Source organism: Falco punctatus (assembly GCF_963210335.1).
Source record: "Falco punctatus genome assembly, chromosome: 7".
NCBI classification, from domain to species: Eukaryota; Metazoa; Chordata; class Aves; order Falconiformes; family Falconidae; genus Falco; species Falco punctatus.
Window position 1 is genome coordinate 41,405,364 of NC_137587.1, and position 25,163 is coordinate 41,430,526.

General features: G+C 40.8%; 1 protein-coding gene across 1 annotated transcript in view; it reads right to left on the reverse strand.

Moving 5' to 3' along the window:
* The window catches only part of LOC308067479 (protein SIX6OS1), an 89,588-nt gene that overhangs the window by 33,867 nt on the left and 30,558 nt on the right, over positions 1–25,163 (reverse strand). Inside the window, exons 14-15 of the mRNA XM_080396353.1 lie at positions 24,470–24,527; positions 1–23,227 (exon numbers count right to left, since the gene is read on the reverse strand). The exon at positions 1–23,227 is cut by the window's left edge and continues 33,867 nt beyond it. Of these exons, the coding sequence (XP_080252479.1) occupies positions 23,025–23,227; positions 24,470–24,527 (261 nt within the window). The 3' untranslated portion in view covers positions 1–23,024. The remainder of the gene's footprint in view (positions 23,228–24,469; positions 24,528–25,163) is intronic.

Here is a 25,163-nt window from a genome sequence, read left to right on the forward strand (position 1 = left end):
TGGTCATTAATTATTGCCTTACAGTAATCCTTGGCAGCTTTTGCAAAAGTTGGATTGTCCTTCTTTGAGAAGACCTTTCTGCTTTGTTATTTTTCCCAGATTTGGGGCTTTGCTGTTGTTTATACCCATGTAATCCCATTGGTCAAAACTTCAACCCTGGGTGTCTAAAATTAGTCTCCTAAACCTATACTTTGATATCTCTCCAAAATATATTTGGATTTCCTCTTCTCAGAATAACTGCAATTCCAAGGCAGCAGGAGAAAAATATTGAAAATACAGGATGCTTTTGAAGTCAGAGTGTAACTTATGCATTTGAAGGGGATTTGCAAGAGCACGAAAGATAAGGTTCAATTCTCACTAAAAGTCAAATTTTCTTTAAAAAAGATCCTATTTTTCCATGTCCAAGCTAAAAATTTTGCCTAAATATTTCAGCAGTATTACTTCTAGTTTATACGAACACCTTTAAACCCTTTGCCATGACTGTATTACACCAAAAGAAAATGTTAAAAACTACTGAGGTTTAGATGCAGGTGAAAAGGGATTAGATAATTCCATTATTTTGGAACTGGGTGACCACTGAATTCTGCCTGTCCTTCCATCAGAAAGGGACCAACCTGCCTCTCTCTTCTGTTATTTCTTGGCAAAACTGTACAGAAATTGACTGGCAAACGTGGTTGAAAATGGCCAGTGAGTTCAGAGGTTGGGAGAGACACACTGTAATTCGCTCAAAAACAAATCCAATGAAAAGGTGGGATATTTTCCTTAACAAAATGGTAGTGAGGGGCCAGACAGGCCTAACCACCAGCTTCACTGCTAACTCTTTCTACACAGTACATTTCTGCACAAACTACTAGGGTTTTTATTGTGCTGAGCCTCAGACAGGAGCTTTGCAAAAGGTGCTGACGATGGTATGAATTCACACCAGTAACATGTAAATCTGCTAAAAAGAAAACCAGATTGATAAAGGGGAGGAGTGAAAGCAGACTTTGTTACATTCCCAGTCTGCAAATGACTCGGTATGCAACACACTGCCTGGGTAGGTAGGTACACAGATAGAAAGACAGGGAAGCCTAAGGGCATAGGGCCAGAAGGATGTACTGCTAAGCAGATAGTTATTTGTTTCCCTCTGGTTTGGGTGGTGATCTTAGTTAGAGCATCATCTGCACAACATATGTAATGGCCAGTGTGGTTTTTTGTTGCCTTGTAACTTACACAGCATTTTGCCGAAGTGCAAGTGAGGATAAGAAGCAGCTCTGGCTTTATAACCACTTTAAGCTCCCCTTGCAGAAGAGATCGCTGCTCTTCGCTACCTCCAGAGTGCGTCCTCGCCGCCGACAGAAGCCCTCAGCTAGCACAGATACCTCTGCTCAGGTACATTTAATAATTTGTCTGAACAGAGGAAGCCAACAAGTAAGTGGTAAACACTTTCCCATCAGTGGTCTGCAGATCCTCAGGGAGTTGTGTCTGATGCTTCAGAGACTCACGGAGGGCAATTAAGAAAAGTCAGCCTCTGAAAGGCATGATACATTGGCGCTGGCTTCTGCTGGAAAAAGATACAAAACACGCCAAAAATCTTTTTTTGCTGAGACAGCATAACTTAGGAGCATCCATTCTGTCTGACCTTATGAACCACATCCCAAAATCCTCTTGAGGACAGGTCTCACCTGGCACAGACCCTGGAGGCCTGTGGGCAGGTGAAGCTGATGAGACATCAAGGGCTCCTGCCACAGGCAGGGCACCAGCAGCATCGCAGGCTGCTCCCAGCGCTCCCCCTTTCCCCACCCCTCCCCCCCAGCTCCCACACACCATACCCCTGCTGGAGTCAGAGGCACCCTCCTGCTGGTGTTTTGAAGGCATCCAAAGCTACCTGCTGTTCCTCACGGCGCAGGTGGGACCCCACAGCAACTCGTCATTCCTGCCCCAGAGAGCTCACGAACCACAGCAGCCACCACGATGGACGGGCTGGGGAAGCACGGGCAAACGCGCCAGCGCTGGAGCTCCATGTTCAGTGAGCCTAATGCAGAGATATTAGTGAGCCTAACGCAGAGGAGGAGTGATGATTCCTGTTGCCATGTGGTAAGTAGATGAAGCCACCAGGAGTTGTGTTTATTTCAGGTCATGGAAGAAAATGTTCTTCAAAAAGTATTGAACATAGGTGAGGGGGATGAGTTTGTGAAGCACCTCAGGAAGGCTGTAAATAGTGGCAGGAGGGGAAAATGCCAAGAGATTCGCAGAGAAGCAGATGCACAGGATGCTGAAGTTGGTACATAGGGCATGGAGGATGCACAGGGGGTAGCACACGAAGTGGGGGAGAGCTGGAATTATGAGGGCACAAAGGCAAGGACAAGGAGCTTGAACAAGATGCAGCAGAGAAAGGAGGAGTCAGTGAGTGATTGAAAAAGGCTGGGCTGATCTTGGCAAAGGCAGAAAGGAATTTCAACAGCTGTGTTCTGTCTTGGTGGCAGGGAGGACAGAGAATAGGAAGTTTTATTTAATAACTAACAAGCAAATAATTAGCCTGGATTTTTAGCACTGCGATTTGAAAGGCAGAATTTAGCCCTTTGCTTTCTTCGCACATGCAGACTTTGTTTGACTCCTGCCATTGCTGGAAAGAGCTCTGGCATTTTATTCAGCTTTGCTTTCATTTGTATTGAATTTTTCTTCCTCAGCCACATGCATGGTAAATGTTTTCATTTCATCCTGGCTCAGAAATGCTCAGGACCCACTCTGAGCTCTCTTACTCCAGTTCAGCATAGCTGCAAAGCCATCGGTAACATTGCAGTTGCCTCAGATTTTCTGCAGATGTAAATGCAAGAAGCATCAAGCCTTGTATTTGGATCGGGAGGGCTGACTGCCTCTTAATAGAAGCATAATGAAACCATCAAGAGTTTTCATTCAATTAGACTTTTTTTCCCTCTGGCAAATGATTATAACACATTTATAGCGTAATGGGCAATTACTTTATACTCCTTGTCTGTTGACATCTTATTAAGTCTGCATTTTCTGTCTCTAACAAAGAGATCAGATATAATGGTTAGGAACTACAAGGAATACATAAGAACTACCAGAATACATTTAAGCAGAATGAATATGTATCTGTTAGTGAGACGCATGATATGCGGTGGCAGATTTCTCCACTCCTTTCTGCTCTGGGGAAATCTCAATTACATATTCTTTTATTTCTTCCTACATTAACTTTTCCTCTAGTGTCAAGAATGATCTTTGTGCTGAGTAGGTGTGGATTATACAGTGAATTCTGCGCTTGTGAATAAGAGACTGAGAGATGCAATGAAGGCTGCAGAGGGAAGTTTTGCCCCTGGAAGCTTTGAAGATATGTGTCTTGCTGGGGTTTTTAAACCTGTAGCTGGGAGGCAGGGAAGGGGCAAGAACTGATGGAGTCAGCTCTGCCGTGAAGCAGAGTGGGTAGTTCTAATGCTGCTGATGTTGTCTTTAGCTCAATAACATTTCTTACCCAGCCTCTGAAGCATGTGAACCATTCTGAAGTGCTCTATCACTTTGGGATGTCCTGGTGTCAGGTCACAGGCAGATGTGTGCAGCACGAACGGGTATTGATGGGAGCTGGGTGTCCGTACTCCTCAGAGCAGAATCCAGCCTTTGGATTGGGCTACTTAGCAAAACCCTTACACGAGGATTTTAATGGTAGAAATCCAGTAGATCATTGCTTTTAAGCAGCAGTCTGCAGACTCTACTCTGGTCACACACAAGGTGCCACTGATCTGGGACTCACCTGTCTCAGCCACAGTCTGAAGATCTCACATATGTGGCGATAATTCCCCTCCGAGGAACCCTGCTCACCCTGCCGCAGCGCCCAAAACTCTTTGGGATGTTAAGCGGTGGGCCAGGGAGCATCTCACAGCTGCACTGTCCTTGGGTGCTGTCACCACTGCTGAATTACTCTGCTTGGAGATGTTTTACGCCAGTAAGACATGAGGCCACCAGTTGTGGCAAACTGTGTGAACTTGTGCGGGACGTGTACGGGCCTTTGCAAACTGTGGATCTTCACCTAAATGCTTCTCTCCCAGTCCTCCTTGGTCTTCCAGGTCATTGCATTAGAGCTCCTAACAATGGCAGCACAGCTGCCTGAACTGGCAGAGTAAAGGGTGACAAACAGGACATACAAAGGCCTTTTTCACCTTCTTGGTTTTGTGCTCTTTCGTTATCCTCTGTGACTGTACCCCCGTGTCTTACAAGGCAAGCAAAGCCACATCCTGACACAGTTGCCTGGGAATTCTGAGCACATGCCAGTAATTCCTACCTGCCTGCTCCAACAGGATCGGTTTACAGCTCAGGAATCATCTTACAAAGAGCAGCTTTAATAAACAGTGACAAAGTAGTCACCCAGAAAAAGACCTTACTGAGATGCTCTATCCACAGTGTCGGGGGATTGGGGCAGCGCCTGGTCCGTGAGAATTTCCATGGCAGCAGAGTCCACACTAGGACTATGGAAGACCTGAAGGAGGTGATGGAATCAGCAGGTCAGGCAAAACCACTTCATCTGCAGGTCCAAAAGCCACAAAGAAAGGCTTTTAACCCGAGTACCCAAGTCCTTACTCTTCTTGATCTACCTCGTACACCTCCCTGGAGCTTGAGATAGGCAAGGATTTGCCTGCGATGGGCAAGGGCAGACTTCTGTGTAAGGTCTTCAACATTTCGGTTTCAGTACCCTCATCCAAATACCAAAGCCCTTCTCTGTTTTGCGCGCTCTTTGAGGCTAATTCTGACCAGTTACAAGACTTGGAGGATTTGGTTTTCACCCATAATGCCCAGTTTGGGGTTTGGAGTTGCTTTTCTCCAGCCTCTTCCAAAACACCCACAAGTGGATGGATTTTCATGTGAGTTAAGTTGGTGCTTCTGCTGATCCCAAGAAACCTCTCAAGTGGTGGGCGATTGATCAAAAAGTCAGGGTTAAACTGGTGACAGGCTTGGGGTCAAGAAGGAATTTGTGCCATAAATCAGATGGACATGTGCCATTGGTTTAGGGCTACAATTTTTTACATTCACCCATAGCACAGGGTAAAATCTTCTCCCCAGCGTCACCTAAGTTCTCACTGACACACAATAAAGGTGTTAAACACACTGAAGGTGTTAATTTAACACACTAGAGGTGTTAAAATTGCTATCGATGTCAGGGAGGCACGCAGGGACTGGCGTGTGTGCTGTGCTGTGCGTCTGTCCGAGCCTGAGGTCTGTCCCCAACCTGCCTGTGATGCCAGGGGTGGACTTCGGTGAAATGGGGGTCCCTTTCCAAGCCTTTGACCCCGTGCATCTATGCATTCCTCTATAGATTAAGAGTGCAAACATCTGTGCTGAGACAGTTGGCTCTTGTCTCTTCCTTCCATAGATTCAAGAATTACTTTTTTTCATGCTCTACCTCAATTATCCATTTCGCCCCCATTTGTCACAGTTTTCCTTTCTAAAGCAATTATCTGGGGTTTCTTAAATCAAACACCTGTATGCAGTCTGTTTTCAGAGTAAATATGAATTTCATTATACTTTGATTATTGTTTGATTGCACTGGGGTACGACGTTTGGAGGCAGCCTGAATTTTGATTCAAAATGTCAGGTCTTTTTCTGAATAGCTTCATCAGCTGGAGACCTTCCCCATCAGCTCTTTCATAAACAGAAAGGAGACAAATGGGAAGGTAAGATAACTAGGAAAGAAAGAGATATTCCTTCCCTTGACCCAGAAGCCTGGCAGGACTCTTTTTCAATGCAGTGTATTATGTAGTGGTTTTCACTATTATGCATATATTTAGCAACTGCCGCTCACCAATCTGCAAAGAGAATAGGGTGGTCAAAGATGGAATTCAAGGGAGGAAAGAAACACAGGAGATGTTTTGCCTTTGCTTTTATATTGCAAAGATTGCACTGGAATAAACACAACAATGTATCTCCATTGTAGCATGGGACTCTGTAGCTTTTAATACCTTTGGCATCTCTCCATTAATATACTTCCTGGTGACATTGTTGAACAAAAAAACCACTTCAAACTGCTGTCAAGACCAATCAAACAGCAGCTTTAATTACAAGCAAAGGTAAAAAAATGTACCACAGTGCCATGAGGAATGCAGGGGCCTATCGGAAAACATGTACCAAAGTGGTCCTCATCCTCCAGCTGGTGAATACATGTTGGGAAAGATTTTGCCCAGAAGCTGGATTTTGAGCATCTTTTAGGCAGGTTATTTTTGCTGGGTTCCTACTTTGCGTGCAGTACATGTACTGGCTTAGAAAGAACTTTCACTAATAAATTCTGACATCTTGAGTGCTTGGTACCTGCTAGTATTTAGATTCCCTATTTTAAAGACCTGCTGGAGGAAAGTAACTATAAATGTCAGTGCTTCATTATGGACTCCAAGTGCTCTTTGTTTCCTTGCCATTATCCCCTGGCAGCTTATCCAGCTTGCAGATAAATCACTTCTGCATTTGGGCACTGTGCAAGCAATATAGATGGAGAGGGTCTAGTGTGGAGTCACAAAAACACTGATCTACTCTTCCTGAGTCTGCTCAAGTACCTCCACACCATCCAGTTCAGAACTGGCTGCATATTGTAATGCAACCCACGTGAAGTAGGCTAAGAGTAGGCAGGCCTGGCCGTGTTCCATAGTGCAGGGACTGTGCTTGCACAGCTCCTGCTTCGTCCTGAAGTTCCAAGACGTGTCCACAATGTACGTTATAACGAGTAACGCTTCAAGCTGGGATTTGCACAACAGCAAAGAGGATCTGATTACTCACCTATTAGTTTTCAAATATTACAGACAGACCATGAAGACGTGGTTCTAATGGAAGATACAAGAGGAAATGTCCTGCTTTAGTTATCATGCCTCTGGCCTCCAGAAGGACAAGAGAAGATAACAAGAGAGCTTGGATTCCAGAAGGTGAAATAAAACCCTGAATTACAGCACCATGATAAGCCACAGGAGGGAACACACACCCACAAGGCATGGTAAAGCCACAATAATTAGAAAGAAAGAATAAAAGGTGATGAAGTTAATTAAAACTTAAGCTTGTAATTGATGCAGGTTTACGAAATAGGCAGTCCATATAAGTAAAGATACTAGCTAAGAGGAAATAAATCCAAGGGAAGAGATAATTTTCAGTATACAATGTATTTAATTAATACATGGGAAGTATGGCATCTCACAGCACGTCTTACTTCCTTTATGTGTTCAGGTGCTTGATGTTATTTTTTAAATTTATTGCAATGCTTTTGTTGCAGCTGCCGTGTGGTCAAAGGCAGTTTGTTGTGACTATTGAGTATTTGGTATTACAGAATTATTCACTGGATTAAACTGCACACACAGTGAATGTTTAATCATCAGCCATCATCCTTCACCATCAGTCCTGACCTGCCAGAGTCCCTCTGCAATTACAGCACAAATTCCTATGCGAGGGAATCTGAAATACAGTTTCTGTGCAGAGAGGAAGGGGTACAGAGGATGTGTGCACAGCCTGAGACCACGCGCAGGAGTCTGCCCTTGACCAAAGCAACTCGGAGAGGGGCTGCAGTAGAGCCATGTGAAATGTCAGTGCTTATGGTGTCTCTTCTGTACGTTCAGCACTGCATGTATCACAGCAGATAAACATTTTGGTGAAAGCGTGCATGAACAGAAGGAACCAAGTGCTTACCAGGTGCCTACGAGGGACTCGCTCTCCATTCCGAGAACAAAAGCCTCCAGGTGAGCCTACATCACACACCTCCTGCGTTCAATGGCTTGCGCTGACATCACTTCTTCAGCAACATTTTTTGTTGCTATTACAATGAAAGCCCAACTCATTTGCAAGGTGTTTAGTCACTTTGGAAGGCTTTTAGAAGCAAGATGTGGGGCTCAAGTTAATTCTGCCCTTGGCTCTGTAGTAATCCCAGTAACAACAACCATTTCCTTGGTTATCTGCCAGCCATTGCAAGCGCTATTTTTGAATGGATGCTGAAGTGTCTGAAACACCTGCGTATCACTTGGTAGATGCAGCACTCAGAGGCCAAATGACTGACAACTAACCAACCTTTCAACAAAAAAAAAAAAAAAAACCAAAACAAATTTATTTTTCTTCATCAAAGTGATTATTGATTGGCTTAAGGCAAAGCCGGTGACTAACCATATGGGGATGTCTGTTATACGATTGGATTAGTGTTTGCCTCTAACTGCACTCCATCTCTATCTTTAGGATCAATAGGAGATGATAAAGAATGATTAGCCTTGCAGCTTCATTGTATGTTGTAATTCTTCAGCCACTCAGTGCAACAAAAAAAAAAAAAAAAAAAGAAAAAAAAAAAAAAGAAACTAATCAGGAGATTCAGAAAAATTACTACCATCTCTGAAAAATGCCATTCCATTGCTGCTTCCAGATGCCTCTACTGCCTAGAAGATGCAAAATCTTAAATACTTTGGCTGTAATTTTGCCTGTAAAAATTGTCAGGGAATTAGATCAAAGTAATTTCTTTCTTAAAGGATGGAGAAGCGTGGATTTCATTCAAAAACACAAATTCATGAAGACTTTATAAAGTTTTCTCTATATTCTTAAAAAACTGTACTACCTTCCCTTTATCCTGCTTACAGAATAATATAGCACAGGGCTTTTCTTTCCTGCTTTGAGACGAATGTGGAAAAATAGATTTAAATACAAAAGGACCCCCTACCTTCTAATATTAAAGACAGCTTGGGTTACTAATCCCTGTTTCTAAGAGCAGATGCTGATTGTCCTATTAATCAAAGCAAATCATTAGGCATTAATTACACTTAGTAACAGAATAATTGCTTGGTTTACCTAAACTGTGGTAGGAATGTTTTTTTCATTCTGAGTAGGATAAGCTTATTTAAATTATGTCATGTGCACACTCACAAAAGGTAATGAAAGTAGACCCAAATCTGGTTTGTTTTGCACACAGTTGAGCTGTCTATATTATATATAGTTGAGCTATAACTAGTATGAGTTGAGCTGATCTTGGAAACAATGTCGTTGGGGTGATATACGTAGCCTAAGGAAAGATCAGTCTCGGAGATGTTCTGGCAGAAGGGAAGATTGTTGTGCTATAGGAGGAAATAGTCAATAAATCTTGTATCTTATGTGGTGGAAGTGCTGGCAACTGGGTTTTTTTCTGCTTCCCCTGGCTGAGGGTTGCACGCTGGCTGATCGGCTCTTCCACCGCCGTGCAGGAAGGTGAGCTGGTCACGTACAGCCCCAGCGTTGGTGCAGGACCTTCTCCGAACAAATCAGTAAAGACAGACACAGAGGGATGAGCGAACAGCACATTATCATCTTTAATGTATTCTATGTATGAGTTTATTTAACTTTGTTAGGGCAAGAGGGGACCCTTTCTGTTAGTCTGGGGGCTAAAAAGAAAGGCCGATGTGCCCAGGGTCGTGCCCACGGTACCCACAGCAGTTCCAAATGCACGGGAGAGGTGAGGGTTGTGCTCAGGAAGCTCACAGCTCCAGCGTTAGAATCCACCTTCTGTTAAACATCCAACTTAACAGTGTTGCCTTTGCCTGCCTACAGCTTTAGAAAGACCATGTCTTTCCTGGGAAAGAAAGATTATGTCCCTGGTGAAAAAAATCTCAACCAAAACATGGAATGGCTTTCACCAGGCTTCCACCTGAAGGTCTTTGAGCTAAAAAGCTCAGCACAGCTTTGCTATATTTATTCCCAATAAATATGCTACGAATGTCTGTAACATTTCAGGTATGGAAAAATGTATCTTTTAATTACTGTAACAAGATAGTTACACATTCTAGACATGGCAACCCAATACTTGTCATGAGTATGTTTAAAATGGCCTACACTGAGAGGGTTCCCCATTTCCCCAGCCAAGAACTGTTCCTCTGCTACCTCTGCAGCAAATACTCAGCCACAGCCAGAGGACACTGTTCCTCTCCTGGAGAGCAAACGGGAGTAGCACCCCGAGCAGACAGCTCAGAGCAAGCTGCAGGCTGGCCTTGTACATGTGTTCTGACAAATCTCTGAATTTTTCTCATAAAAACTCTGAATATTTCTCATAATGCTTTGCAAGAAAAGCTGATCAGCAAGATGTGAATAAAGTCAACGTCAGCTGGAATATTTTGTTTTCCATCAATGCTGAAAGGTTTACCAGATCTGGCCAGAGTCACAGAACTTAGTTTTCAGATTGTCATTTCAGCTTTTAGATTTTCTACACTGTAAAGAAATCTAGCTTTTAAGTGCTTGAAATAAAATGTTTTAGTGGACCCCAGACATCCATAAACCATATTCCTCATGGAAAACTACTCACCTGCAACACAGAAGAAAGGTAATATTTCACAATGCCAAAACCTGTCATAAAAGCTTCCATCTCCTGCACAGCTTCAATCACAGGCTTAGGTGGCAGCAGTGGAGTCAGTGCCCTGGGTGCTCTCCACCAGTGCTGTGACCCCAGACTTTTTCACCTTAGGGGCAGTTTGAACAATCCTTGTAGGCAGCAGTGCAGCACGGCGGGTATAAATCGTAGGTAGAGATGATGTTTTCAGATGAGACATTAGAAAGAAATGTGCAGAGGCATTTACAAAATCCCTCCCTGATACTAGACAAGAGGCATCAATTCTGCAAATTGTATGTTCAGCCTTTATGAAGCTGCTGATGTATGAAGAAGGAGCAGGAACAGAAAGAGACAAAGTCAACAAACCAGGCTGGATGCATCAGTGGAGAAGTAGGGCAGTGGCATATGGGTCTGTTTTCACTGGGAATCCTGGGATGAGTTTTGCTTATGTGTTACTAAGATCATAACTCAGGTTTATCAGAATCATGACTGTGCATTCAGAAAGTAAAACTTTTATGTAAAAGGCACTCAGCTCACTCCCACAAAGACGTTAATCATGCCCTGTTCCATTGGCAGTCTAAACAACCAAAAGATGTGCCGTTACAACTGAAGCCAAGTCAAATTAAGTTAGCTTTTCTCCTACTTGTTCAGTCTAATAAAAGACATTATGTCTTCTTACAGACCTTGTAGCATACAAAAATAACGATGAGGACAAAGCCATTACTAACATGTTAATTTTTGCCCATTGAGAGCAGAGATACAGGAAGACTAATGACTCGCCCAGGGACAGACCCAGCTCCCCAGAGGCTAAATAAAACAAATAAATTTGGAGCTTGGCCATTGACCTTAATAAAATAAGACTGGCTCCAGAAATGGTGACAGTGCACTTACAGATGTTCTAATTAGAAATCTGTTTAGTGGCACTAACACACAAGGATGTTAGTGCTTTACATTCATTCAGCAGATTATGTAGTCTCTGCACTAGTACCACACCTCCCTATATCCACATGTGCTTTGGGAAGTAAGACGCTGACAACTGAAACATGTGGAACGGACCGTGGCTGCTGTCTCTGTGTGCATGGCCTCTGCTTGCACATACTCAGTTTATGGAAACAATCTTCTTGCTGACCATGAACGTGTGAACAGCCAGATCTGCCAGCCCTGGGAGTGTGTGAATGGTATTTACACCATGCTCTAAGTATTGGCGAAAGGAACAAAGCTGAAAAGTAACATGCACTTGGTCCTTGCTCTACTTGCCAAGGCTCTGAGAAAGCATCAGGAATGTAATCAGACTCAGCTGATACCTGGCTTCTTATTAAATAAACTCATCAGAGGAAACAGATTTATCATACGACAAATATTGCCACTTATGAATAACTCTGTCAACAAACTCATTTGTTGAAATCGGGTGGTACCTCTAGCTGTCGCAAGGTGATGAAGAAGGAAGTAGCTCTGAGTTCAGGGGATTGGCTCCATCCATCAAAATACATCCCACCCCAGTGTCACAGGTATCCTCCATCCATGATGCTCTAGGTGTCCTTGCGTTCCTGACAGTATAGCCAAGAAGCTGCCCAGACATGGGTCCTGTTCTAGCAGGTGCAAGCAGCTCGGATGCAGAAATCAATTTTAGCAGAGCCTGTTGGGCTAGAGCAGTGCCTAGATTAAGTGCAGCTTAATCACTTCACAAACAGCGACTGCTTTGGCATGTTCAGGTCAACACTGCAGAACAACGAGGCACATTGTAAGCAAACACCAAATGAAAATATACTCTATGCCGTGGTCAAACCAGGCCAGTGTGGCAGCATCGAGTGCCAGGGCTGGCACGTTGTACAGCAGGCGAGTTATGTAAGTGGAAGCACACAGGGACTTAGGCATTTCTGCATCAGGATTTCCAAATTTCTTTGCTACTCTCCACTTCAGCAATGGTTTTACTTGCTATGTCTTTACTTCAGCATCTCCCCAGATCACTGCCCACCTAAGCTGATGTAATCAGCTATTGAGGTCCTAACAATAAGCTATAAAAGTGGTAAGAAAGCAGACATTCCTGCCTAGCAGTAGTTGGCCATGTCCTCAGAGTAGTACCCAGTGCTCGCTGGAGCCAGTGCACAGCGGGGAGGAGACACTGCATTTGGGTCAAAGAAGAGTGACTCAGCTGGAATTAACAGGACCCATTTTGGGATCTGTTTTCCCACCCGGTATTCCTTCTTCATGCTTTGTGATCTTGTTCTTTTTCTGATATCCTGATTCTTACTTATTTTCTGTTTTCCTGCCTGTCCTCCCCTTGATTCCACCTCTGTTTAAATGCCTTCCCTTTCACTTTGCGTGTCTATCATTCTGCTCCAGACCTTATGATACACACAGTAACTAACATCGCATCTGGCCAAGTGATAATCTCAGCATCTCAAGAGCTCACCAGCAGCGAGACTGGAGGTGGCATAAGTAAGTTTACTGAATCACATCTACTTCCCCATAATTTTTTTTTCTCTCACAGGGGATGGAAAAAGTGAAATTGGTGGCCTGAAACAGTGGCCTGCCTGCCTGCTGGTCTGCTCTGGCTTCAGTCCCACTGTTGCAGGAGAGCAGGTGACAGCAGCATATGACCCTGTGTTTTTCACAGTATACCGTGCACATCTGTGACACGCTGTGTTTAATGTAATACAAACAGAATTACCAGGAATTAAGGTTTTCTTTCTGCTCCTACTAATAAATACCAAAATCCCTGCTGACTCTGCTGAAATAAAATCAGGCCTTAAATGACCCACCACTGACATTTGTAAGAATCTTCCCAAATGCAAGACACCTTGGATACGATAGGCAGCACCATATGGATGGCCTTCTTTTCGCCTCCCACAACAGCTGCCAGAAGCTGTAATGCTGACTGTAGTAATGACAACAAAAATAACCCCAACAGAGGCGGTATTTATTATAGGAAAAATAAGGCCAGCTTCCCAGGCCACTTAACTGGCATACTGCCGCTGACTGCAGCATCTTTGCACCTGGCCTGCACAAGGAGCACTGCTGCACCACTGTGGTGTAATGAAACATGCCAAACGCTGGGCTCCGTACACCTGTGCTGCAGGTCTGCCTTGCTCTGCCTGCACCCAGCTCTGAAAGCACTAGAGCATGCAGACGTTGGTTATTCTTACCTATAACCTTACTACAAGCTGGGAGTAAGAAGGAATAAATGTGTTGCATCTCTGGCACTAATTGTTGGTCTGTCTTTTTTTCCATGATTTTTCCCTTCTTGCCATTTGCCTCTCCTTCCCTTATCAGATTTTCTTTCATCATCTTTCTAGACTGTCATGCACTTGAAAGGACATTCAACACTTCGAAAGCTGCTGTTTTTCAGAATTTATAAATTTCTCCCAGCATAAGTTCTTGATGACAACTCTGCTCAGAGCATGGCTTGTCAGTAATATTGATCTAGTGGAAATGGTCCAGTTTCAATTTGGTGCATGATGCCTTCCTGAGACATCCTAACAAAACCTGGCCCACAAGAGAAATTCTGTTTTATTTCCAACTACCACATTTTCCAAATGGCTAGCATTTATTTTAAGGCTTTTTCTCCTTTGCAAATGCTACAAAACTAGTGGGAATTGCTCATTCTTTATTATTTTAGTTGATATTTTCTTTTTAATGAGTCTACAGGCTTGACAGAGCAGACTGAATGGTACTGAGAGAGGTGCTAAGCAGCCTTAACTCCCATTGGCTTCACTGGAAACCAGACGTGCTCAGCACTTGTAGGAAACAGTCAGCATTCTATGATATGGCCCATCATTGTCTGCCCAGTCTTTTTACATTGTAAAATGTTTAAGGCTTGGACTGTCTCTCATTATGCATAACACAATGTGGCCCTAAATGAAGCCGTACCCTGCGGGCACTCCTCTAACATAAATGGTAATAGCTATAGGTCTCCCAGCTGTAACTACACAACCATTCAGACACATGCTTGCTTTCACTGGTGAAGGGAGAATAGGAAGGATTGCTCCCAAATCAATCTTTTGAGTCGTAACAGTAGTGATGTTTTCCCAACTAGGAATATTTACACAAAGTTTATCCAGTTCTCACATACAGTGAGTAAGAAAGTCAACCTATTTTTGATTTAGGAGTAGCTGATTGCATAAAACTAACTTTTATTAGCTTATTTATTACACAGTTCCTGAAATCTGAGCCATAATGATCAAAATGATTTAGCAGTTACTATTGTTTTCTTTTGCCAATGCCACAGTCACACTGCTTATACTTCATGACTCCACATATCTACATTGCAATTACAGCACAATGCAGTTGTATGTCTTGATGCTTCATTATCATTGAGTCATATGAGTGAAGAGTTAATTTTTACTTCAATATTAAATATTGCTGTTCTCTCTCTCCAATTTATTTGTTTTAATACCCTGGTACATTAATTAAACTGTATTTATATTACAACACTCAATGACAGAACTTTCTTATTATAAGGACTAGTTCTTCAGCAAGGAAATGTAATGTATACTTAAATGTTACCTGTGTAGATCATTAGGGTATAAAACTACAATAGCATTAGGGTCACTGTACTCTAACACATGACAAAACCAGCAGATAAAAGCACACATTTGTTCTAATAACTAAATAACTCAGAACCCTGCAGAGATCTAAGTACTTCCAAAATACTACAAGCTTTCAAGAGGTGTGCTCAGCAATCTTCCCTGCTTTGTTACAGAAAAAAAACCACACTATTCTCTGAAGTTGTTCTGCACAATTTCACAAGTACCAAGAATTCTGCCAAGTCTGAATATAAACACATGACAAATAATCCCATGGAATTAACCTTATAAAAACAGAGAGATGCATTTACTGCTCTTAATTTCATTTTATAATTTACCAAGACAATATCTAAGCACTGACCATCAACTGTCAGTCTTGATATGATGATAATAACAGATAACTTAACTATTTCTGAAGCTCTGGAAGAAATCACTAACCCAGCAGCACTCCCTTGTCAAAAACATCACCATAACTGACAATGTAAGCCGCAAAAGACAGAAAACAGAAATTCAAATGATTATTTTACTTTATGCCAATACTTGCAAATGATTAAAGCATTCTGCATTCTGCCCAGCCTTTGACAATCTGTTTTATTCCAGTAGTGTCAGCTCAGATAAAACTCAACAAAAGGAACTGCAATACACACAGCATCATCTACTGGAGCGTCTTTCTCTTTTTTTTTTCTTTTTTTTTGTGATGCAAAATGTTCCCTGTTAAAATATTGACACTGCAATACGTGAGCTAGCTGCAATAAACATGCAAAGTAGTGTATGCTGCTGCCAGCCTTACGCCGCTGTGAATTTGTAATTTGCAAACTGAAAAAGACTTAGGCCTCAACCCTTTGCTTTTGCTGTGTATCACAGAGATACCCAAGGTAACACTAAAGCAATTTTGGTATCACAGGAATTCTTCTGTTTTAGATCATCTGTGCTTTCCTCCTTCTCCAAAATCAGCACAGGGACATGAGCAGATGGTATGCGTGGACCTTTCATCCCCCCACAAACCCTGGTTATCGTAGTGACACAGGCAGCGCATACACTTTAGGCCAAACCCACAGATGTTTTGGTCTTTCAGTCTGATGCAATGTTTCTGATTCTTCAGAAAGGAAACTCTTCTGGTCCCCTGATGTTAGCACACAAATCTCTTGCCTACCATTAATATTTTTAATTCTTTTCTGTGAATGTATAGCTGTTGGAAATATTACTATTGCCAGCCACAGAGATAAATGTGTTTTACTTACCCATAGACAGTCCAGCGGTCCAAGCAGTAGCAACAGTTTCAGAAGATGTGAGCTAATATTCTTGCTTGTGATCCCACTTGTAGACCTGTGGGAAGCTTACAATAATCCAGTGCCTCTCAACAAATTGACCCCAAACCCATTTCCTCACGTTACTTTTTTTCCCTTATGTTACTGGGGATTGTGAGATGCTCAATGACTGTAATAACATGGCAATAGAGTCACCTAAGGCAGATCTATAGTTTCAATGCAACATCAGACAAGTAATCCAAGTGTCCTATTGATAAGCACCAATAATATCTCAGGACCATTTAAAAGTGCAATCTGGACAATTAATCTGTTCCGTTCAAATTATTGGGTTTTTCAGCAATTCATCAAAAAAATTGTCACTACAATTGGTAATTTTGATACAACTCTGTAAGCGATAACACTACATTCTTACCATATGTGGTATCACGCACTCAGCAGATTATAATTTTTAGTCACTACTGTACTATATTAATTTGTAATTGACAAATGAGAACTACAAGCTTATGCAGCAACAACATCATTGCCGCCAAACCCCACAGTGTAGAGCCACTCTCGCAGCTCTCAGATCTATGAAGTAAGCCTAAAGCAGAAAAATCTATCCAACAGTTATCACACTGGTTTTGCAATCAGAATGCTTCTCCTGTGCTAGCAAAAAAAATTGTCTATTTTTTCGAAACCTGGTAAGTGCAGAATCCAAGTTAAAGTGGAAGTTTACATGAAGTCAGGACCTACTTCAAAGAACCTTCTTTCAAGTGCTCTGGATGGATGGCCAACTTAAGTTTAAAAGTTTAAAAGCACCTCTGAAGTTCAGTGTTAGTTTCCACATAATCTGTGATTTACATCTTTTTTATCAAAACTCGACTGCTCTTTGGCCCCTGACGATGAGTCACAAGTATTAGCTCAAGATGGGGGGGGAAAAAAAAACCTAATAAGCCATGTTCTGCATTACTCTTCTTACAGCAAACAAAAAAACAGCAACAGTAAGCAATGGGTTTGCAATAAGCACAGGTAGTCAGGGTCTGAAGTTTTAACATCTCACCTCTAAGATCACATTGGTAATACTGGCATATTTCCGAGAGCCTCTTCCAACTTTGAGGGAGAAAAAGAAAGAGGCAGCTGCATATAAGTCCTTCAATACATGTAGCAGTGAGAAACATGACTGGTCAAGTGTTCAGGGCAAGATTCCCAAGGCAAAAAATCACCTTGAAGTATGTATTGTATCCAGTGACATTTGTCAATCCATATGGCATGATTTGAAATTGTGGTGCACACCAGTCCTGCTTGGATAACGGCTAGTAGAGTGCTTCAGAGGTTTGACACCTCCCTGAAATGTAATGGAAACATTGCTTAAAAAGGGTTCTGTGGATAATTCTTAAGAAATATTTTTAACCGTTTCTGATACCCACAGATTCTAGACATGAGCCGTTTGCAGCTGTGGCAGTGAGCAACATCACTGATCACAGCATCATGCATTTTGTGGAAATAGTAAAACTAACCAAACACGTGCCTCAAGAAAAAGAAAAAAGCAGCAAGAGACCACACTCAGCTCAAGGCAGTCCTGCTCCAGCAGAAGGGAGCAGAGAAGACCTGCAAGCTCCGAACTGAGCTTCAGTATGGCATGTCAACTACCAAGCTGCATGGGCTGTCAAATACCAAGCTTCCCACCAGTTGTAACAGCTGGTTCCCCACTAGCATGAACTCTTTTTTTCACTTAGCTCTGTACTTCTTTCCTTGATTTTCCCCAACCCACGTCTCAAAGGATTATGGAGTAAGTCCTCTACTGCGTGAAATGATTTTGTGGCTGCTTTGTGGATTGTGGTACAATACAGAAAATTAAGTTTATGTTATTAAAACATTTGACTCTATTTCTCATGGGGAATTGTAACATTGAAAGCATTTGCCTTTTGTATATGTTTAAACATTCTATTAATACGGAAATGTCCATCTTGTGATATTTTATTTTATACCCTTTTGGAAGCATCTTTTGATTTGAATGAAACCAATTACAAGCTACCTATTATTGCTGAATCCAAATGACTATTGAAAAGAAGAAAATCTGAGATGCAGCAAGGTGAGTGGAAAAATTTACCTTTCCAAAGGTAACGTGTTGCAAGTGCTAAAAAGAGCATCATCTTCACATCAAATCAAGCAAGGTACAGGATTCAAGAAACAACGTGCCAAGAGGCAGTTTCTCAGCAAGATGTTAGCATCAGAACACAAAGTAATGTGTCTGGAAGCAGAACTGCTGAGCTGCAAACAACCTGGGTGTGAGTCAGAGAATATTAGGACAGTGCCTGTCCACCAGGAATATAGACTTGATTGCATGTGACTTGTGTCAACTCTGGAGACATCAAGAGCAGAACATAAAAGCAAGGCAACAGAGATATTTCTAAATGAGCCATTCAGCCTCTAAGGCAATGAATCTGGCAACAACTCAAGTTCCAAGAGAAAAAATCAGCATTCCAGGTTTGTGTTACACGGTTATATCCTTCATTCATTTTTTTCAGGAAAAAGGTCAGTGAAACATCATGTTTTAAATCATTAAAAGACACAATCATCTCCTTTTAAACTAGCCCATAACTTTGAAATCAGAATCCAATTGCCTGTTCAGGCTCATTAGCGTCTTTGGATCCTAATGACCCACTCAGTTGCAGTAAATGAAAAACTAATCCTTGCTTTATGTCATTGGCCGAAAAGGATTAGCCAACTCTTGCTACCCTGCAATCAGCCTTGTGCTGGGGAGGTTACTGCCACGTAATACTGTAAGTCTACATATTCCAAGCTGTTACAATAAGTAGCACTTAAAGCTTATTTCCTTGAAATGCTTAAGCATATTAATGCTATCGTGTAAGATTGTTTTCTTACAGTGCAATGCTGCTTCTTCCATGCCTGTGCCCAAAGTTTGCATTTACCCACATATATCCAGCAATGCCCCTTTACTTGCAACATTAAGTTTTAATTATATTCATAGTCTTTACATGAAAAATAAAATAAAAATTTATTCTTTGTATAGGGCCCAGACTGGGCAGCCAGCCACGTGCAAAATTTCAGTGGGGTTCGGTGCAGTAATTTTCTTGAATTTTGTGGAAAGACTGCAACTCGGACTGTGAACAGTTGCCACTGAAATCAGGCTTTTAATTAATCGTTCTGTGTTTAAAGATCCAGGTCATATTTTTTGCACCCTACTATCAATCTTAACAAGTAGCTAGAAGTAGACCCACGGCTCTATTTAATGTTCTCTAAACAGCGCTGTAAGTTGTAACTCAGAATTCTGGTAGCTCTTACTATACTACACATAAAATGAGTGACCAATTATATGACATGAGGCTACAATGCTATATACAATTTTTTTCCTCAAAGTATTAAAATAATGTTACAATTGAAAAGTTAATATGGTAAAGAACCAGTTTTAACACTATCACATGCCCCATCCACACTTGAATGTTTTTCTGACACAAAATTAAGGAACCCTTGTGTTTTTATCACCTTGAGCATTCTATACAACAGCACAATGAAGTTTGTCCTGAAGAATGCTATGCTGTGCATATATGCTTTAGAGTGATAGACCTAGGCTGAAGTTACAGAAAATTAATAAATTGCGCTTAACTGGAAACCTGATTTTTAAGTGGTAAGAGTTATCAAAGGTGGTGTGTGAAGCCATAAAACAGCACTACATTAAAATTAATGGTATATCCCACAACTCCTGGAAGTCATTCCATTAGTCTTTACCTCCTAGTTATTTTTTTTAGTATCAAACCTATCCAGCCATTGCTTATTTGTTAGCCAAATATCCTGGAATGTCTATAAGCATGCTTTACAGTTATGCATCAGTAAAATTAACAGTAAAATAGTAGATGGGTCTCCAGACAAAGAGTTTTATCACCTTACAAATTATAATGAATTTTTTTTTACTGGAAGACCACTTCACACAACAAGGCAAAAGTGTAGAAATGCTCTTTGTGTTATTTCTGATCAGAAAAAGGACATCTCCACACAGGTATTATTTCTGTGGGAGAAAGAAAGCTGAGGTGTCAGTTTCTTCCTCCTGGCAGCAGCAGATAAGAGTGTAAATTTCATTCTTCACTTAAAAAAATTTACTTAACAAATTACAAAATTAATTTATTCAAATATCATAATATTTCCTACCATTTTGGTCACACAAAGTATTTAACCAGCACTGACTTAATCCTGGGTGATACACTAGCTTTTACAAGGAATTTTCAAGTTAAATAGTTTTCTGTCAAAAACATCATTAAAAACTTAAATGGAACAGGAAAGGTATCAGGGCCCTAAATAAACATTTGCCTTCTGGTTAGGATACTCATATAAGATTCAAAGTCAAACCCCTGCTCTGCCTATTTAAGAGAGGGGTTTTATTGTTCTTACCTTAGGGCTTCAGTGTGAACCTGAACTCTATTTTACTAGGTGCAATGGAACAAGAAGGCAACCCCCACCTTCAAAGATTCACAGCAGAAGTACACAGTATAACCGTATTACCACTTTGCAGATGCCTGCACCACTTCTAAGAGATTACAGCTCCCACCTGCCATCACTATGCCACTGCTGGAGGTTACTGGTCCCTAAGTTCTAGTTGTGTGAGTAACACCTGTTCTTCACCTACTGGAGTACAGGGTCAGCCAAGTTAGCCTTCCACACTTTCAACAGTGATACAAATTAAACTTACTTATTTCACATTAAGGAATGAGGAACAACTGCACAGTCCATTTACTGCATCTGCACCACAGCGGCTGTAACTGCAAATAACAAGCGGTAATGAACAAATAGCCCTTTGCTCTCAAGCAGCCCCTGCTACACTGACAAGAGGACCCTGTCTATGCTTTCAGACAAGTGTAGTCAGGTGTGTATGTAAAGGACAAAACAAAAATACATTGGTCAGGGAGATACATGCTAGGCTTGGCAGTCCAGCAACATAACTGCTATTGATTTTATAGGCATAATAACAAGGGATCATTTCTAGGGAGAATTTGACAGATACTAATGAAAAATCTCAGTGTATGTTTATAAGCAGTTCATGATCTCAGATTTCAGGAAAGTTTCCCGAATACTGAGTGGTTGCCTTTTCTGAAGTAGCTTTCTCTTTTATGTTATTCATCAGCCTATCCAATTTGTGTAAGTAAACACCCAGAAAGACCGAGAACTATGGTTTCTCCCACTTCAGCCAGCAGCCTTGACTACCAGACTGTAATGTCAGAGACGTGGATGACAGAATTCATCAGAAGGCAGGAAAGCAAGCTTCAGGTATGGAATAACTGAGCAAAAAAAAAAATTGTACTTTCCAGCTTTCTAAATGATTTCAAAATATGTGCCAGTAGTGTACCATAAACCACTACCCCAAATAACATAGATAGGCTCTTAAACTTGCTTCTAGCTTATGTTTTTCATATTCAGAGGTACGTAGTAGATCAGAAAAAGTTTTAAATAGATTAACATGGAAACCCACATTTGGAGAGCATAAAGTTCACGAAATCCCTGTGTCTCACTTCTTATTAGCCAGATCTCAGCAGCACTTCACTAAAACTTCCTGAATCCCTCTCCAGTAAAAAAAAAATAAAATAAAAAAATCCAACTTTCACAAATCTCTAGGCACAAGTACTTAAGGAGAAGCTGAACTGCACAGAAGTCCCAAGGCATTCAGGAGTTTGGCAGAAGAGAAATAGTGGCATATGTAACCAAGCTTTTGGTCATTTAGGGCTTTGCAGGTCAGCAGAGGGAAGGGGATTCTTCTAAAAAGAATCCCCTTTGCACTCTGCTGACATTTTATTGGCAGGCTGTGCAGACTATACTGGTAGGATGCTTTTTGTCAACTTGTTCCGCTCAGTCCACGTGCCCTTCCAATCAGTTTGTGCATTTGCAATGTCTTCTGTGAAGTCTGCTGAATGACAGGGTCTATTCTTTATTTGCTTTGCTTCCATTTCAGCATTTTGCTTGCCTGCTGTCAGGCATGGTGGTCACTTCATAGTAAGTGACTGAGAAACCCCATTTCCCTTATAAATTCATAGAGTTTCAAAAATCAGTAACTTACATTTCACATGTAACGGGGGAAAAACTCAAAAGTGATCTGGTATTTCCTTCAAAGGTCATAAATGTGAAACTGCGGAGTTTAGAGAAGATGGTTCTGAGGGATTCACAGGACACAGCGCTGTGGTGGCTCAGAACAGCATTCCTTGCTGAGTAACCCTGATACTGTCTTTATAGCCAGCCATTCCATAAGGAGCCATTTGTGGAGAACTGGCGGATATAGGTGTACTGACAAAAGTTAGACTTTGGGAACTGTCTGCTTTTGGGGTTTTGTTGTTGGAGAGGTTTTTTAAAAAATACTAGATAAAGAGGAAGGAACTTGCTTTCAGTATTTCAAGTTAGAAAGACAGAAGTTTAAATGTTCAGTATTATAATTACATTTCACTTCCAATATTAAGAAATACCTACAAAACTTTACATAAAATCAACAGTAATATTTATTTCAAAAATGTTATAAATGTGTGTAACAATTCAAAAACATCGGGTTTAACTCAAATTCAGCTTTTACAGCTACAATAAACAGTTACTCCAACACAAGTTATTTGGTTTATATCAGAGGCTGAGAGTACTCATCTAGAAGTTTAGACGCTCTTACAGATGTTGAATTAACTTGACACATTACTGTAAAATGATATTTCTGCTGCTTCTCAGTGCCAGTTTAGCAAGAAAGTTCCATAACATTTTATGAAAACAATGTATATAGAAAATAAGTAAGAAAACTAAAAGCTACATCTCAAAGCATATGTGCTTGATGAACATAAACATAGAATTGCAGCAATTGCAATAATGTATTCTTACATGAAATGAAAGGAGAAGATGAAATGCTTTGTACTTTAAGTTAAGAAACTGAAAACATTTGTCAAGGCTAAGTAGGAAAAAAATTTAAAAGGAAGTCAAAGGTATTCAAAAGAACGTAAATGGCTTTGTATTTTGTAAGGAAGAATGAAAACCTTTCACAGAAGGAGACTGTGATGATCTCTGATCCTGTCCAAATGCAAATGGAAAACTAAAGTCATCTTTTCCATCTCCAAATGCATGAGAAGTTGATTCCGAGGGGAAGGGAAAAGCAAATGCATCCTCACTTTCTGATTTCCCAAACGAGCTTCCTATATGGAATACATATTATATTTATTGTTAGATTAAATCTACTGTAAGAATACTGCATTCAGCATAATATGTTTCTTTAACAATATTGTATTCTCAACACCCTGCCAAGTATCAGCCTACAGTTGTGTGTTTATTTCTGTACTAGAAATGGTACTTCCAGGAGGGCGTTACTAGAATCTACATAGAATGAAGTGTGAAGTACTTGAATGATTTAGAACAAGAAAACACTTCTGCGTGATATACTAGACAAAATATTTAGAATACTAAGCAGCAGTGTTTGATAACTGATACATTTTTGCAGATTCTTTCTTCTCTAGCAAACAATGCCACCAGCCACTAAAACACTCTGAGAAACAAAGCTACTGACAGAAAAATACATGAGTTTTATATTTAGTAACACAAAAGTCACACACTGTTCTCTGCAACAGTTATATATGCATATAACCTTATACTCATCACTTCAAAAAAAAGTACCTTTGAACTTGCCACACCTCAAAAAAAAAAAAAGGTAGTTACAGTTCCCCTCAGAAAACTGTTTGATCAAGAATAAGTTTTGATCCTATTGATATCATGAAAATTTTTATTTCAGTAAAGCCAGGATTTCACACAGAATGTGTAAAAATGCATAGTTCACTTAATACTAAGTGGAAGACACTGTTTATTAAATCTGATTCTCCTCACTTTTACTTGTGCTATTTTTACATTGCATACCTCCAACAGTTTAAACTGATGGAAGTCAGTTTACTGTCAACATTTCTTTAACTAAATGAAAACGTTATTTTCATTCTAGTTGAGGGGGCGAAAAAACCCAAAAGATGTACTCTTTACAATACTAAGCTGGTAGCCTCAAGTTAAAAAGCAGCATTTACTAAATACTGTAGCTTTTTTACACTCAAAAAAATCTGTTGTTTTCATCAGTGAAAAAGCTTTGACATTTAAATTTTTTTTCTCCCTTGCAGGTTCTCTCAGTTTGCTTCAAACACACATAACACTATCCCTATTCCTTTCTCATACCTCTTTTTTTCATGACATCTCATATATCTGAAGCCAAATGTGCAGGGAAAGACTTAAGTTAGACAAACCACAAATGAACATAATAAACGACTGAACTACAGTGTCACCACTGAACATCTTTTTAGACAACCAAAGGTGCCCTATTAAGCAGGCTCACGAGCTTGTCAGTCACAGAAGCACCAGTAGAAGACAGCTGGTATACGCAAATACATCTGATTCAGACTTACCAGTATCTTTGTGTGGGGAGAGAGGGTTCAAATTTCCCACAGAATAACTTTCCTCTGTCTGAAATTTAAACAGCCATTTTATTTAACACATGAGAAACACAAAAGATAAGCTCTAATGTAATTAGTTCATTCACTTTTGGTGAGAAAGACACTGTCCCAGTGAATGTTAGCAGCCTTCACAAAATCTGCATTTAAATGTATGTATCAGTCCCTAAAGCTGCAAGAACAGGGGTTGAGAACAGAACAAAATCTGATCTGGCTTTTTAAACTGAAAAGATGCAAAATTATTTCATTCTGTGACATTTTAGAAAAACCTCTAAGCAACAACATAATTACTGCCTACTGAGTAGGACCTGATATTGCCAGAAAGAGTAGCTGAATAACCACTCATCACTCTAGAGAGTAGTTCTTAGGCTAGATTTATAATAGATACTTAGGTCCTTCAAAACTCCCATCTAACTTCAGAGAATCCCACGTGACTAGTACAGGCTAATAAATTCTTGGTTTCTGCCTCTGAGCAGGCACAAAATAACATGGGTTCTGACAGCACTAAGTGACTTAATACCTACCTCATTCCTAAACAATTCACTAACTACTCACCAGTGTATTCTCTCATACAGGCAGCTGATGCTAGGAAATCTCAACAACACACATCTTGTAAACACAAGACAAAATGATGCTTTTCTTCTTCCCT